At 34.5% G+C, this 13510-nt stretch overlaps 1 protein-coding gene across 1 annotated transcript in view; it reads left to right on the top strand.

The window, feature by feature from the left end:
* The window catches only part of LOC137926771 (cell adhesion molecule Dscam2-like), a 177582-nt gene that overhangs the window by 126885 nt on the left and 37187 nt on the right, over positions 1–13510 (top strand). The window contains exons 5-8 of the mRNA XM_068770468.1: positions 3363–3512; positions 4578–4695; positions 5208–5418; positions 9886–10096. Of these exons, the coding sequence (XP_068626569.1) occupies positions 3363–3512; positions 4578–4695; positions 5208–5418; positions 9886–10096 (690 nt within the window). The remainder of the gene's footprint in view (positions 1–3362; positions 3513–4577; positions 4696–5207; positions 5419–9885; positions 10097–13510) is intronic.

Below are 13510 nucleotides of genomic sequence, written 5' to 3'. Positions count from 1 at the left end.
TTCACTATGGTCATTTTCAATCACGTCATGATTAATGTTATTAAAACATTAAATAGTTTTGTATTTCATATCTAACGCTTACTGTATCCTCTAAATCATGGTTGCACAGACTTATTAAGACTAGGGGCCATTCGGGCAAATCATGAACTGATGGCGGGCCGGCCGCCATAAGTATAGATAATTAATTTTTTTGGGTTTTATTCTGGAATAGAATTCAATATTTTTCGAATGTACGAGAGTATTATTTTTGCTGTCGGGGAGCCAACAGTATTCGACCGTAGGGCCGCGGTCTGTGCATCCATGCCCTAAATGGTCAATTTTCTATAAGAATTATTTTAACCGTAACATTTATATACAAAACGAAATCGAGTTAATGTACATCATTTTTTATTATTTACCGGCAAAGCTTTTGACCTCTGTCTTGCCTGATTTTAAGCAATGACGAGGTCTATAATTCTATACACTTGCCTATAAGATACCTATTCACACTTGTCTCGAATACTCCTAAGTTAAACAGTAATTTATAGATTGGAAACGATAAGGCTTAGGTTGTTCCACTTCTTGGCTATTAGCACTATAAAAGTAGCGGCGAACAGCTTTGTTCGCGTGAATGGAATTTAAATCGTGTATTTTACACGTCTGATCGTTTAATTTTTGCTATCTAAAATTGCTCTTAAATAACCACAATTTAAATGCTAAGGCACTCTGAATACAACAGTAAAAATAGAAATAACATTTAAAAGAGGCGGAAGGCTATAAGTCCAACTTTAACAATATTTAATACAATGTAATTAAAATATATATATATGAAATTTATTTGACAAAATGTCACAACAAACTCAAAAGTAAAAAGTCTTTAACAAATGTCCATAATAGTCATTATCTAGGTTTGACAAGGGAAACTCTCAAAGTCCTTAGGCGAAATATATTTACAACAAAAGGCTACAAAAGTCCACTTGCGGCGTCGAACAAAGCGACAATAGTATCAGGGCCATCAGTCGACGGGTACGACTGAGTGGAAGCAAAAGGAAAGTTAAGATGAAGCGGCCGGCAGCGGCGCTAGAAGGCGGCCGGTGCGCATTTAGAATTCATTGAAAAACTCCGAGCTGAAAGTTATCTGATCGTAAACTGACGCCGGGAGAGCCACGAGTACACTCGTGCGGAAAAGTGCTTCAAAATATTTGAACACATTAAATACTTCGCTGAATTTACCCGCCTCAGAGGTTGCGTTTGTATATTTAATAGCCTCTCCGGGAGATAATTGAAAAATCCAAAATAATGTTTCATTAATTTAAATCACAACTACTCACCGTTCTGTTAGATGCACAAAGCAATTTTTTAACTTTCATAACATATGTAAAAACTTTCGACCGCCGTAAATAAATTGGATGGACGGTGTCTATGATCACCACAGCCCTATGCGCTGGTCAACAACACGCTCGATGCCACAGAATCTAAAGCAACCACCTCACCACCCACACACATAAACTGGCACAAAAGCCGTAACGTAGTCCATGGAAAACAATTAAATAAATGTCTAGTACGGTGTAAGAACACTCCCTTAAATGATGTGATTGATTATTAGTACTTTTTTCATAAAATGTTAAAAATAAACTAAATACCTTTATTCAAATGGGGCATTCACATGTGCCTTTAAATCGTGGATTATTTTAACATTATATGTAGTAACCATCACCTGCCCTGAATGCTGGTCTATTGAGGAGAGCCGGCCAAAAACACAACATTTGCTCTTTTAAAAGCCATTTAATAATTTTTCATGAGTACATAATAATATCAGTCGTGTAAATAAACCAACAAACCAAGTTCAACACATTTCGTTCAACTAAAAACTCTTGAATGCTGTAATAAGATATATATAATAACATACTTTTAATTTTAGATTTATTACTAAGAAAAGGAAGGGCTAAGATATGTTGCAGAACTATATTATGTATTTATACACGCAGACTCAAGAAGGATTTACATTTTTATTTTAGCGTTACGAGATTCATATTGATTTTTTGTATTTTTAACGTATCTGTTACTATTTTTCATATTAGATTTGAATTTATTGCGCATAAATAATATGCTATTACAAATATATTACCACTAAACCGATTTCTTTAAAAATATTTCACAAGGAATCTCTAGCTTTTAAAAATAGCGCGCTATTAAAATGCTATTTATACGCTATTAACATGCTATTTTTAAGCTATTAATAAGCTTCTTATATGCTCTAATGATGATAATAAGTCCACGCGATTTCATAGCTAATTGTGAATTAAGCGCTTGATGGTCTATATAATAAACGATACATAAATACATCACAAGTAGATATAAAATGCCGAGGTGTTGGAATTGAAATTTATGTCGTGGACTGTACAGGTCACGACACTTAGTAGTGAAGGACGCAAGGAGGAGGTAGCCTGTTAATACGTTTTATATGAACACCGCTCCTTTATGTTTAATATATTTTATTGCTGAAAAACAAGACGATTTTTTCTAAGCTACTTGAATAGACATAAGCCTCTTAGTGAACGTTGTATACGAATCTACATTTATGTACAAAAATTATTCCAGAAAGCACTTATAAATATTTTGCCGTTTTAAATTTTACATGTAAATTTAATAAATAACATTGCACATGGTACATGAATAGTTTTGATACAAAAGTTATATACGAAATAACTTTAAAAAACAGGATGTCGTTAAACAACTTTTTTTATATTTAATAGCCTTATTGGAAGATAAGTCAACAACATAAAACAAATTCGTTTTTCAAGTGTTTTCCACCCATATCTCCTCTACTCTCATCCATTTCTTTATACAGGATGTTCGACATATTTTCGATCCATACAATAACTGTCCCTTAAAATTTATTCTTACCAATTTGTCTATCCTCAAAGCGCTCAGAAAGAGGAGCCAACTATCTAGTCTGCTCTAAGAATTTTCCGTTACTTCGACCACATTGCATGAAGGTGTGAAAAATCTGAAGAAGGTAATAGTTGCAGGCAAAATAGGTGATAAGGCGAAAGACGGTGAACTATTGGCTGGAATTACATAGTTCTAAACGTCCAACACCACCGTGCATGGTTCCTTAAAACTTAACATGTACGACCACGATCCTCATATATGAAAACGACTAAAACAAGGATATTTATTCTTGTGCGTCATTAAAATATTTAAGCCTAGTCCAGTTAGATAAATAGTGAAACTAAATTGCACTCCTGGTTTCCAAATGCGTTCTAATCTGAGACAAACTAACAAAATATCAGACGGTTTTGTATCACTTTCAGCTTCAGTTGTGATAGGTAATGTGTAATGTAATAAGTATGATAATAATAGTTGTGTTATCAATACAGGTGGAAGGTACGTGGTGGGTGGCAGCCGTGGTGATATCCTGGTGATAAGAGACGCTCGCCCCGATGACGCAAGTGCATATGCATGCGAAGCACAGCATACGCTCACGGGTGAGAAGAGACGAAGCCCTCCTGCCATGGTCGCGGTATCACGTAAGTATTTTTTTTAATCTTTAAAATACACACAAGAAGATATATACATAATTGTAAAGAAATAAGTACATAAGCGGTATTATCACACGAGGTAATACACAATAAACAGTAGAGGGATAAATAATGGGTAGTTAATGTGTACATTAAGACAAAATTTATATGCATATATATATATAATGACACATATATACTAGTAATAAAGACAGTTTATTACATAATTCCATATATGATAATAAATAAACACATCAAACTAACTTGAAACGCTTTTGCCTCAGAATGTATAAAGAAACAGAAAAAAATAAATAAAACTTAGTATCAAAAAATGTTTCAATTCATTGAATTTATGCGTATAAGAATTAAAACAGATTTGTCCTAGAAATACATTCTTTTTTTTTTCGGTTTCCATTGGAAAAAAATTTAAAACATATTTATACATTAACATAAGAAATTTTTTAAAAACGTAATGTAGAGTTTTAATAAAATACTATATCGTATGAAAGAAATATACTTAAAGACAATAATTACTTCAATAAGTGATAAAAACTATTCTTCAAAATAACTAGAAATAAATTCATAGAAAACAAGCAATAGTAGCCTTAGGTCGCGGATTCGAACTGAATACAATCTTATACAATTCACACTTAATTGCCACTGCACATAAACATGTTTCAGGACGATGACCAGCAGATCCTCTGCGTACCATAATAACATACTACTATTGCCAGACCGATTTTCAAGTGAGGATATTATATTGTATCCTTCCATAGATATCTTTGACGGAGGCCTATACATATGTATATATATATATATATATATATATATATATATATATATATACACACAATTGTGTTTCTTTATCTGTAAAGAAACAACATTTAATCTTCTTTATTACATTTATGTCAGCTCTCTCGTAACGCTCTCTTACATGTTTTATATTCGACCACCACTGATAATTAAACAATAGACATTAAAAATATTAATATTCAGATAACACAATTATTATCTTTACATATATAGGTGTATATATATACACATATCTGTTGGTAAACTAAAGCTGTCTCACAGATGCGAGTGGGAGTATGGCGCCGCGAATGTTGACCGTATCGGAGGACGAGACAGTGCCGCAAGGGGGCGACATTAAGCTGGTTTGCTGTGCAATCGGCAGCCCCCCTCCTACTTACAGGTTTGTTGCTACTATTTACATTGTGATTGGTTATATAAGTCTAAACTTTAGAGGGTTGAATGTACAGCACATTCGCAAGCAATGAATGGTGTTCCTTATTCAAAAATCAATGGCGTTAGAAATAATTATAATATAGTTAGTGTTTTTACTACATTCAAATTACTAAATGTTAGTATTAATTATTGTCTGCTAACTATTCCTGTTTATATTTTACTGATTGCAGCTATGGTGCATTTTAATTTAAAAAAATAATTAATGTAACATTTTCACAATAATAATTTCATACTGTATGATTGAAAATAGGTGTAAAAGTTTCAAAGCTTTTTATTGACAAATAAGCTGTATATTCACCTCTTCAAAACATATTTACACCTATAATCGATCACCCTGTATCAATTTATTGTAAATTTATTCGCTAAAATATATTCGGTTAAGTTCTATTTGATTTAAATCTGATATTCACTTCTTCTATTCAGTTCTCTTTCGTACTATTTCTCTTTTACCGTTAACAGTTGGTTCAGACACGCGAACGGCCGGCTCAGTCCCGTATCGAACAGCATCAGGATCTCGGTGTCGGACCAGGTGCTGGTGATACGGCGGGCCCAGCTGTCCGACAGCGGCGTGTGGACCTGCAGGGCACACAACCAGTACGGCGAGCAGAGGCGAGATGCTAGGTTGAGGGTTCGGTCTCGTCTAGTTGTCACCGTACACCCGCAATTACAGGTACAAATCCTCTTTACTTGCTAACATATAGATTTACAAGATTTGAGGTGTTAGAAAAAGCTGGAAAGCTGCTCCAGAAGTCCCGACTTGGTCGTTTGTCGGCAAAAATCTTAAAAGCTTTTATATCTAAGTAAGAAAAGGACCAATATTTAGCCACCTCCGCACATCCAGTGGTAGTCATGCAGTAAAATGCACCTCCCGAAGAAGAGTCTCTAGAGGACTATATTTTTGCCACTAATCGGTGTGACATGACTGGTGGAAATGCCCCGTGGAGGGGTGAAACGCGTGTTGGGTAATTTGGCGGTGGCGGTTGTGTGATTCGCATTGTTTGCCGCATACGCATTTATCAGCGGGCTGGTAGGCGGTGCATTTGTTGTATGACTACCACTGCATGTGCGGAGGTGGCTAAATATTGGTCCTTTTCTTACTTAGGATGGACTTCCGCGAGATAACGCCTGATTCCATTAAATACTTTTATACCTATTAATCAAATTCGCCAATCACCCTGTATACAGAGTAACGTGTAGAACGAACGAACTGAAACTCAATTAGAATCCATTGAAACAATGTTCCAAGTAACGTTACAAAGCATCAATGGTAGGTGGGATATTTGTCAGAATTTGATTATCGGTGCCTCAGCTTCCCCGGTCGGTTGTAATCAAGTTAGAGACGACACGCGCGTAGCTCGGCGTCGTTCTGAATAATTCATGCCGGCATTGACTCCGTCTACTACAGACGTGTACGCGTGGGCCTATTGCTAACCGTCGACATTTGGATAAATTACTTACCAGGTCTTTATGGCGTTGTATTTAAAGCTTGCCTCTAACGTCTTTTTTGTACGAAGCTTACTTACGTAAATATTATACTGAATAGACTAAACACTCCTTTACTTCGACGCCCTGTAACAATATCGATAAACTCATCACAGGCAGGTTATTTCGAGATTATCAACGCAGATAAGGGAAGTGAGGTAAAAATACAAGAAAGCCAGCTGAAGCAAGAGCCTTAATTTTAATTTATTACATCTCTCTGCCTGCCAGCTTCAAAGAAAGATGCAATACAGCGGGACACGCGCAATAGAGCGCATAAGTCAATAGAGTTAGCTAATAAGCTTCATTACCCCCACCTGCACCTACTTGACGTCGTGCCGTCAGCCCCGACTGGTTCGTTTATGGAATTCGTTTTTTGTTCGCGGGTGCTTCTTTTGTGTGAGATATTTGGGTAATCGTCACGATATACAAAATAGAGATTTCCACCTATAAAGTTACTCATCATAGATTTTCTGGAATCATAACATTTAGTATTAAAATCAGATAATTATATTTTTTGGTTAAGTACAGATCAGTTAAGAACGACATTGCCGAAATTTCAACCGCTAGAGGGGTTGAAGAAGCGTTCATTAAGTATGCGAAGCTAGTGGGAAACGCCTATATCTATATATTAAAATACAATACAAATAATTATCATTTTTTTCTAATGACAGAGAATTGGTTATATTTTAATTTATTTATTAAGATATAAAACACTTATAAACTATGAATATTCTGAAAGTAATACTTTCATCCAGGACCATAGTACCAATTATGGGGTTTAATCTTTACTATTTTAGTGGATTTATTTGTGTTGAACGATTACATGTATTTTTGTCACTAAAAAAATGATTAATAAAAATCTGGCCAACACAAATACCTAATACATTGCTACATAAATTTAAATTACTAGAAATAACAAAAAACAATACTGATCCAAGTCAGTTAGATGTTTTTATTTATTATAGTATTATATTTATAATATGTATTAAACCTTTTCTATTATGAGTATATATGTTATATACGCATGTATGTATGTCTATGTATGTTTATGTATATTTATATTCATTTGTTTGTGAATATATATTTTTTTGTACACGTGAACTACCCTTTATAAGTACTTTTATCTTTTCCTTACTATGGTTGTCTGTAAGACCTTGTGTGATAAGACCGCCCATTGTACTTTTTTGTATATCATTGTAAAACTTATTAAATGTATCTTATCGTGTACAATAAAGAATATTAAATAAATATATGAATAAATAAATAAATAAATAAATAAACGGTATCTAATTCTTATGTGTGATATTTACATAAAAGGTTTAACAAAAATTGGGCAATAAAGTGTTAATATTATTAAAATGGGGTATGAAATGAAGAATTCTAAATAAAGAGCGAACAATTCCCACGTGAATTCATAGAGACGATGTACACTATAGAGGTCAATAATTCAAACGGACCTCTAGAACGCGGTGCCGAAGACGTAAATGATTAATAGAGAGCACCGGATGCGGATGTAACAAATTTACGTCTCTGCGACGACCTCCAGCCGCAGTGTCGACGCACTGCAAACTACGGTGACCACGCTCGCAACTAAATAGCGGACAAATGTTAAAACTAAACCAAAATGAGACAATTCTAAATTTTGTGACTTCAATTCATTATCATTGTCACCACCTAAGCTTATGTGCATTAGAATAATGTATGTTAGAAACTAAAATACCGATATTCGCCTTACACTTACCTCGACTTTAAAAATGAAATCTAATAGAAAATATATTTTTATTCGATTAGGCTATAACAAGCACTTTTACACCGTCAATAAATATTATAAATCGGCATCATTGTCTGTACGGGAAGCCACCATCGCCTCGGAAGGCAATTGAAGAAACTCAACAGTTTCTCTTTAAAAATATAGTTCTAAAAGGAGTGCGCGACAATAATTAGCTTCCTGAGTGAGCATCTACAACATTTATTTCCACACATTTATATGACTATAGTATTCTTGGATAGAATAATATACTTTTTTCTATAATTATTTTTATATTGGTTTTAAATCTCTCCAGTTAAAGGGGTGAATGTATTGCCCGTATGCTGATAATTAGTGTATAGTGCAACCTATCTAAAATCAATGGTCCCAGAAAAAACATACAATTTAAACATAAAATAAGCAAATTTCGGAGTGTTACATATTAGTATTAATGAATGTTTACTATCCATCCTTGCAGACTTTGTATCAATAGAAGTTATTTGCCTTTCACATTCCAATAGGAAAATAGGTTAACGTGTGGCAATTAGAAACAAGTAACTAATCACTCTGTATAATAGATTTTCATCTGTGATACACGTCATGTTATCTCTGCAATGCCATAATGGTACATAAAATTTGAGAGTAATATTACATGGACTTTATAAAATTCCACCAGTAAGGTGGGTTTAGAGTGCTTTTATTGAGTTCACAAAGCCAGCGAGGGATAGATAGATCAATATAAAGATAGTGTATAGCGTTCGAAGAGATATTTTGAAAGTGATTAAGGGAAAAGATAATAAAAGATGTTAACAAAATGATGATCTTAAATTCACACATGTAAACACATGTTTACCTTACATTTTAAAACGCGCTCACTTATGCTTATATATCGATGTAAGAGATTTCATTTCTTAATTTGTGTTTTTCTTTTCATTTTAAATAATAAAGAAAAATGTTAAAACTGGCATATTCATTATTTTGTAGGCTTTTATGTATAAATTTCAAGAATGAAGATATGAATCGAAAATCACTTTTTAACACTCTGTGTTTGGCACTAATCGGTGTAACATAACTCCTCAAGATGCCCCGTGGAGGAGTGAAACACGTGTTGAGTGATTAACGGTGGCAGTTGTGTAATTCGCATTGTTTGCCGCATACGCATTTATCAGGGGGCTGGCGGGCGTTGCACTTTGTTGCACGACTGCCACTGCATGCACGGAAGTGGCTAAATATTGGTCCTTTTCTTAAATAAGACATTAGTAGTTATTATGTTCGCGGAGCGCTGGATAGAGATGGAATGGCAGTCGAGTCCAGTCTGGTATGAGACTGCCTTCTTTAAAGATCTCTATATAATCCATACTCGACAACTGTTAGCTTAAACAAAAGCATTTCTACACTACTCTACATCTGTTAGATTTATCAATATTATACCTTCTACTGCTTTTAATCATCATATTACGTGACAATACGAGTCTCGTCTAGCAAAAGGAACAGAGAGAATATCTCCTCACTGGTGAGTAAAGAGGGTGTCACCAGACTTTTTTGGACTTCTGCAAAAAATTAATTGGAAAAACGATAAATAAATTTATAAAAAATGAAGTATTATAAAAGAGCTATGATAAATGTAAATTAAGTACGAAATACATAGTAAAAACCATAAAAAATTGTAGAATAAATAAATGGTTAAACTAATGTTAAAACAATAAAGGTAAAAAGTGTAGAACTCTGGAGGGAAGGCAAAGAAAGTGAAAAAATGTGTGGAAGGAAAGCATGGAAAATAATGAAAGATATCGTGAAGAACGATAGAAGAAAGTAAATAGATATCTTTTACGAGACGCCTCAGAAATAGGGCCATGAAAAAAAATCATATTACGTATAGACTAGACTAATAAAGTGTGTTGCGTGCAGGTGGCGAATTCCGGGAGCTCGGTGATCTTCAACTGCTCGGTTGAGGGCGGAGAGGCGAGGGTGCGGTGGCTGCACGACGGCGTGCCCGTGGGCGGCGGTGAGCGTGCATTGCGCGTGCATGGCGTAGTCCGCGCGCACCGGGGCATGTACCAGTGCTTCGCGGAACGAGACCTGGACAGCGCGCAAGCTGCAGCGGAGCTCAGACTTGGAGGTCAGTAACTCCTGAATTGACTAAATATATTTATGGGAGGATATGTAAGTCGTCGATCTTAAGTTTCAGTTCTCTACCGCTAGGCTACTACAGCTGCTTACTGCTCACTTCAACTGCAATACTTTTAAGTGTTCTATTATTATTACGCGTTCAAATTCAAATACAGTAATGTAAAACTGCAATTATTTGGTGCATATTTTATACGTGAACATATATACGGTTGGCTGTCGCTAGCTGCAATATATATATATATATATATATATATATATATATATATATATATATATATATATATATATATATATATATATATATATATATATGTATGTATAAAGAGAGAGAGGTTTATAATCATTATATATCATACCACCAATGTTTTAATAAATTAATAAAACAATGTACGAGGCGACTGGTTTTAGGTGTGAAAACTTTAAAGATGAATCTATAGTTAAATACAATTATTACAGAAGTTAATAAAATTTTCTAAATACGTTTAAGTTCATATCAAGGAAAATACTCAAGTCGCTTGGACTTATATCAGTACTAAACCCATAATGTAACATATAATGTCAGCACGACACATGTAGTTATTCTATTCCGCACTAGATGGCGCTGTCTGTATTTTACATCGCGCCATGGTTTCTTGTAACATAAGCAACTTGGACAAATATTGTATTGTAATTTTTATTCATTCAGTATTCCTTCAGAAGAACACTAAACAGCATCAGGGGTCCGTCTTCGTTTCTTCTTTGAACCGTTAGGTTAACCAATCCTTTAGACCCTTATATAGCATATCCTCGCTAACTATCCTAAAAGCGCCCTCTAGGCCATCACGCTGGAAAAATATATACATGCTACTAGCAGCAGTGTAAGACAGGTAAAAGAAACTAACATAGGTAAATTCTCTTCCGGGACATGGTACAAAACAAACCAATCACCTTATGTCTCTATCTATTGTTTGCGTATCTACACCGTTAGTCACTCCCTTACAATAATAAATTAAAAGTTTAAACAGAGAAAGCTAATCTACCGCTTTAAGTAAATAGGCGCTAAAAGTTCTGTAACAAAAGTAGTTGAAAGACGACACTTAAGTATTTAAATGTATTCAAGTAAAAAACTGGAATCGTAGCGTCGAGGCTAAGCTTCTTGCTCTCCGTTGAAAGATATTACCGGAAGGGCGAATCTACATTAAATTGTCTATGCAAAGTGTCTTCCCGACTCCGGTGTAATATTTAATTGATTCTATTCACAGGCGAGACAGATTTAAAATGTATCGTCCGTACCTAGACAGAATTCTTACAAATTTACCCCGTAAATCTTAAGATAAATATAAGATAAAATTTGTTTATTCAACATTGAAACTTTAAACAGAACTCTTATTGATCGTCAACTTATTATCTATTTATTTAGTCTATTTAATTTTTGACTCTACTCTGCAAAGTGTTAAAGTTGTGGAGAAGAAGCAGGAAGAAGCTAATAATAGACTAAATTAAATCAAAATAATCAAACCACATCATTGCTAAGATTTCTTGTCATTCGTTTATTAATCCGTTACCTTGGGATTTATACTAAGAGTGAAATATTGGAAGATTCTGGTTTTAAATTTTAGTTGCAGTTGGCCAGTTGAAGTGGCAATAAGTAGGACACAAAGCGCGCGGTGTAATGACTTCTATAGAATTAAGGTTTTGGAAAACAGAAGCCAGTAAGGAAAGCGTAGGATATTCACCCTCAAAGTGGATAACCCTATCAAAGTTAGAAAAGGACCAATATTTAGCCACTTCCGCAAATGCAGTGGTAATCATGCACCAAAGTGCATCGCTTGCCAGCCCGCTGACAAATGCGTATGCGGCAAACAATGCGAATCACACCCACAAGTGTTTGAAACTAATCGGTGTAACATAACTCCTGAAGATGCCCCGTGGAGGGGTGAAACACGTGTTGAGTAATTTGGCGGTGGCGGTTGTGTGATTCGCAATGTTGGCCGCATGCGCATTTATCAGCGAGCTGGCGGGCGGTGCACTTTATTGCACGACTACTACTGCATGTGCGGAGGTGGCTAAATATTGGTCCTTTTCTTACTTAGGATAGACTTCCGCAAGGTAACGCCTGATTCCATTAAATACAATAAATATTAAGAATATTATGTCTCCAATAAGGACAACGGATGTAAACTCATCCTTACATTATATGTACAATTGTTTATGCCTATTACAATAATTTATGATAAAAATATAATCGACGCATTCAGTGAAATATGCGAACCAGAGGACTTTGCAACAGTTATTGGTGGATAGAATATTTGTATGAATTTGACGGAAGAGGTCGTGAACAAGTTGCAATGTATTATTCATATCTATTTTCCCTCAATGCTCGTCCGCTCTGTGATGTAAACAGACGGAGCTGTGTTCTGTTTTGCATGCCTTGGAACGAAACGTTCGAGGAATAAAGAACGCATTTGTATAATAACTTATATACAAGATGAAAAACCTTAACATATATTAGTATAGAGGCAAAACAATATCACTGATTTTTTTTAAACGGTTTTATTTAGTTCGACCCGTACGGAATTTATTTGTTTGGGTCAAAATTAGTAATTGAAATTTAAGCACCTTCCAGTTGTCAGATTGATCTGAAATTTGGTACACATATTTAATTTAGATGACAATACAATATAATAAAATCAATAACATTATAAATCTAAAATGGCCGCCGATACAAAATGGCGGATTACATATTTTTCCTTAACCCCCTCAATATGGGTATCAAATGAAAGGGCTACACTAGTAAAACACGATGATTATGTCAAAATTTAAAATTCAATATGGACGCCGTTCCAATATGGCGGACTAGGTACATATTTTTCCACAACCACCAAAATTTGGGTATCAAAAAACCGTTTAACTTAAAAGTTTTTTAAATGTATTTATTTGTTATTATATTCATGGTCTAAAAAACTTAACAGCGTTTTTATTTTAAAGCGAGATGTCAATATATCAGACACTACTTATATTATTCTTGTAATTATTCCCCTTCCAGTAAATCATCCTATATTTGACTAACTCTCAGTATCAGTGACTGTTTTGACGCCATAAGAAACTAATTTTATTAAAAACTAAAATCAGATTTTTTTTCATTCATTCCTTTATATCTGCTGACAGACTATCATTGCAAAACGTAGGCCTACACCAAAATTTTGAAACATTGTTACTGTATTCCCCGAGCATGGATATTACCAGAAAATAGATAACATATCCTATTGGTTAGTAATATAGTGTAGGTAAAGTAAGTATAAGTATATATAAAGGAATCTGACATGACCTGACGGTATGTTTGAAAAAGAAATGTTGAAAAAAGTGAAAATTTATAAAAGTGAAAAGGAGCTTTAATTTTTGAACGGTTTTTTTCTTTAACCGA

This window comes from Battus philenor, unplaced genomic scaffold, assembly GCF_028537555.1.
Source record: "Battus philenor isolate CCGP_79_NKW_IND1 unplaced genomic scaffold, ilBatPhil1.0.hap1 SCAF_3, whole genome shotgun sequence".
In the NCBI taxonomy this organism is placed as follows: Eukaryota; Metazoa; Arthropoda; class Insecta; order Lepidoptera; family Papilionidae; genus Battus; species Battus philenor.
This window is presented reverse-complemented; position numbering and strand designations above follow the sequence as displayed.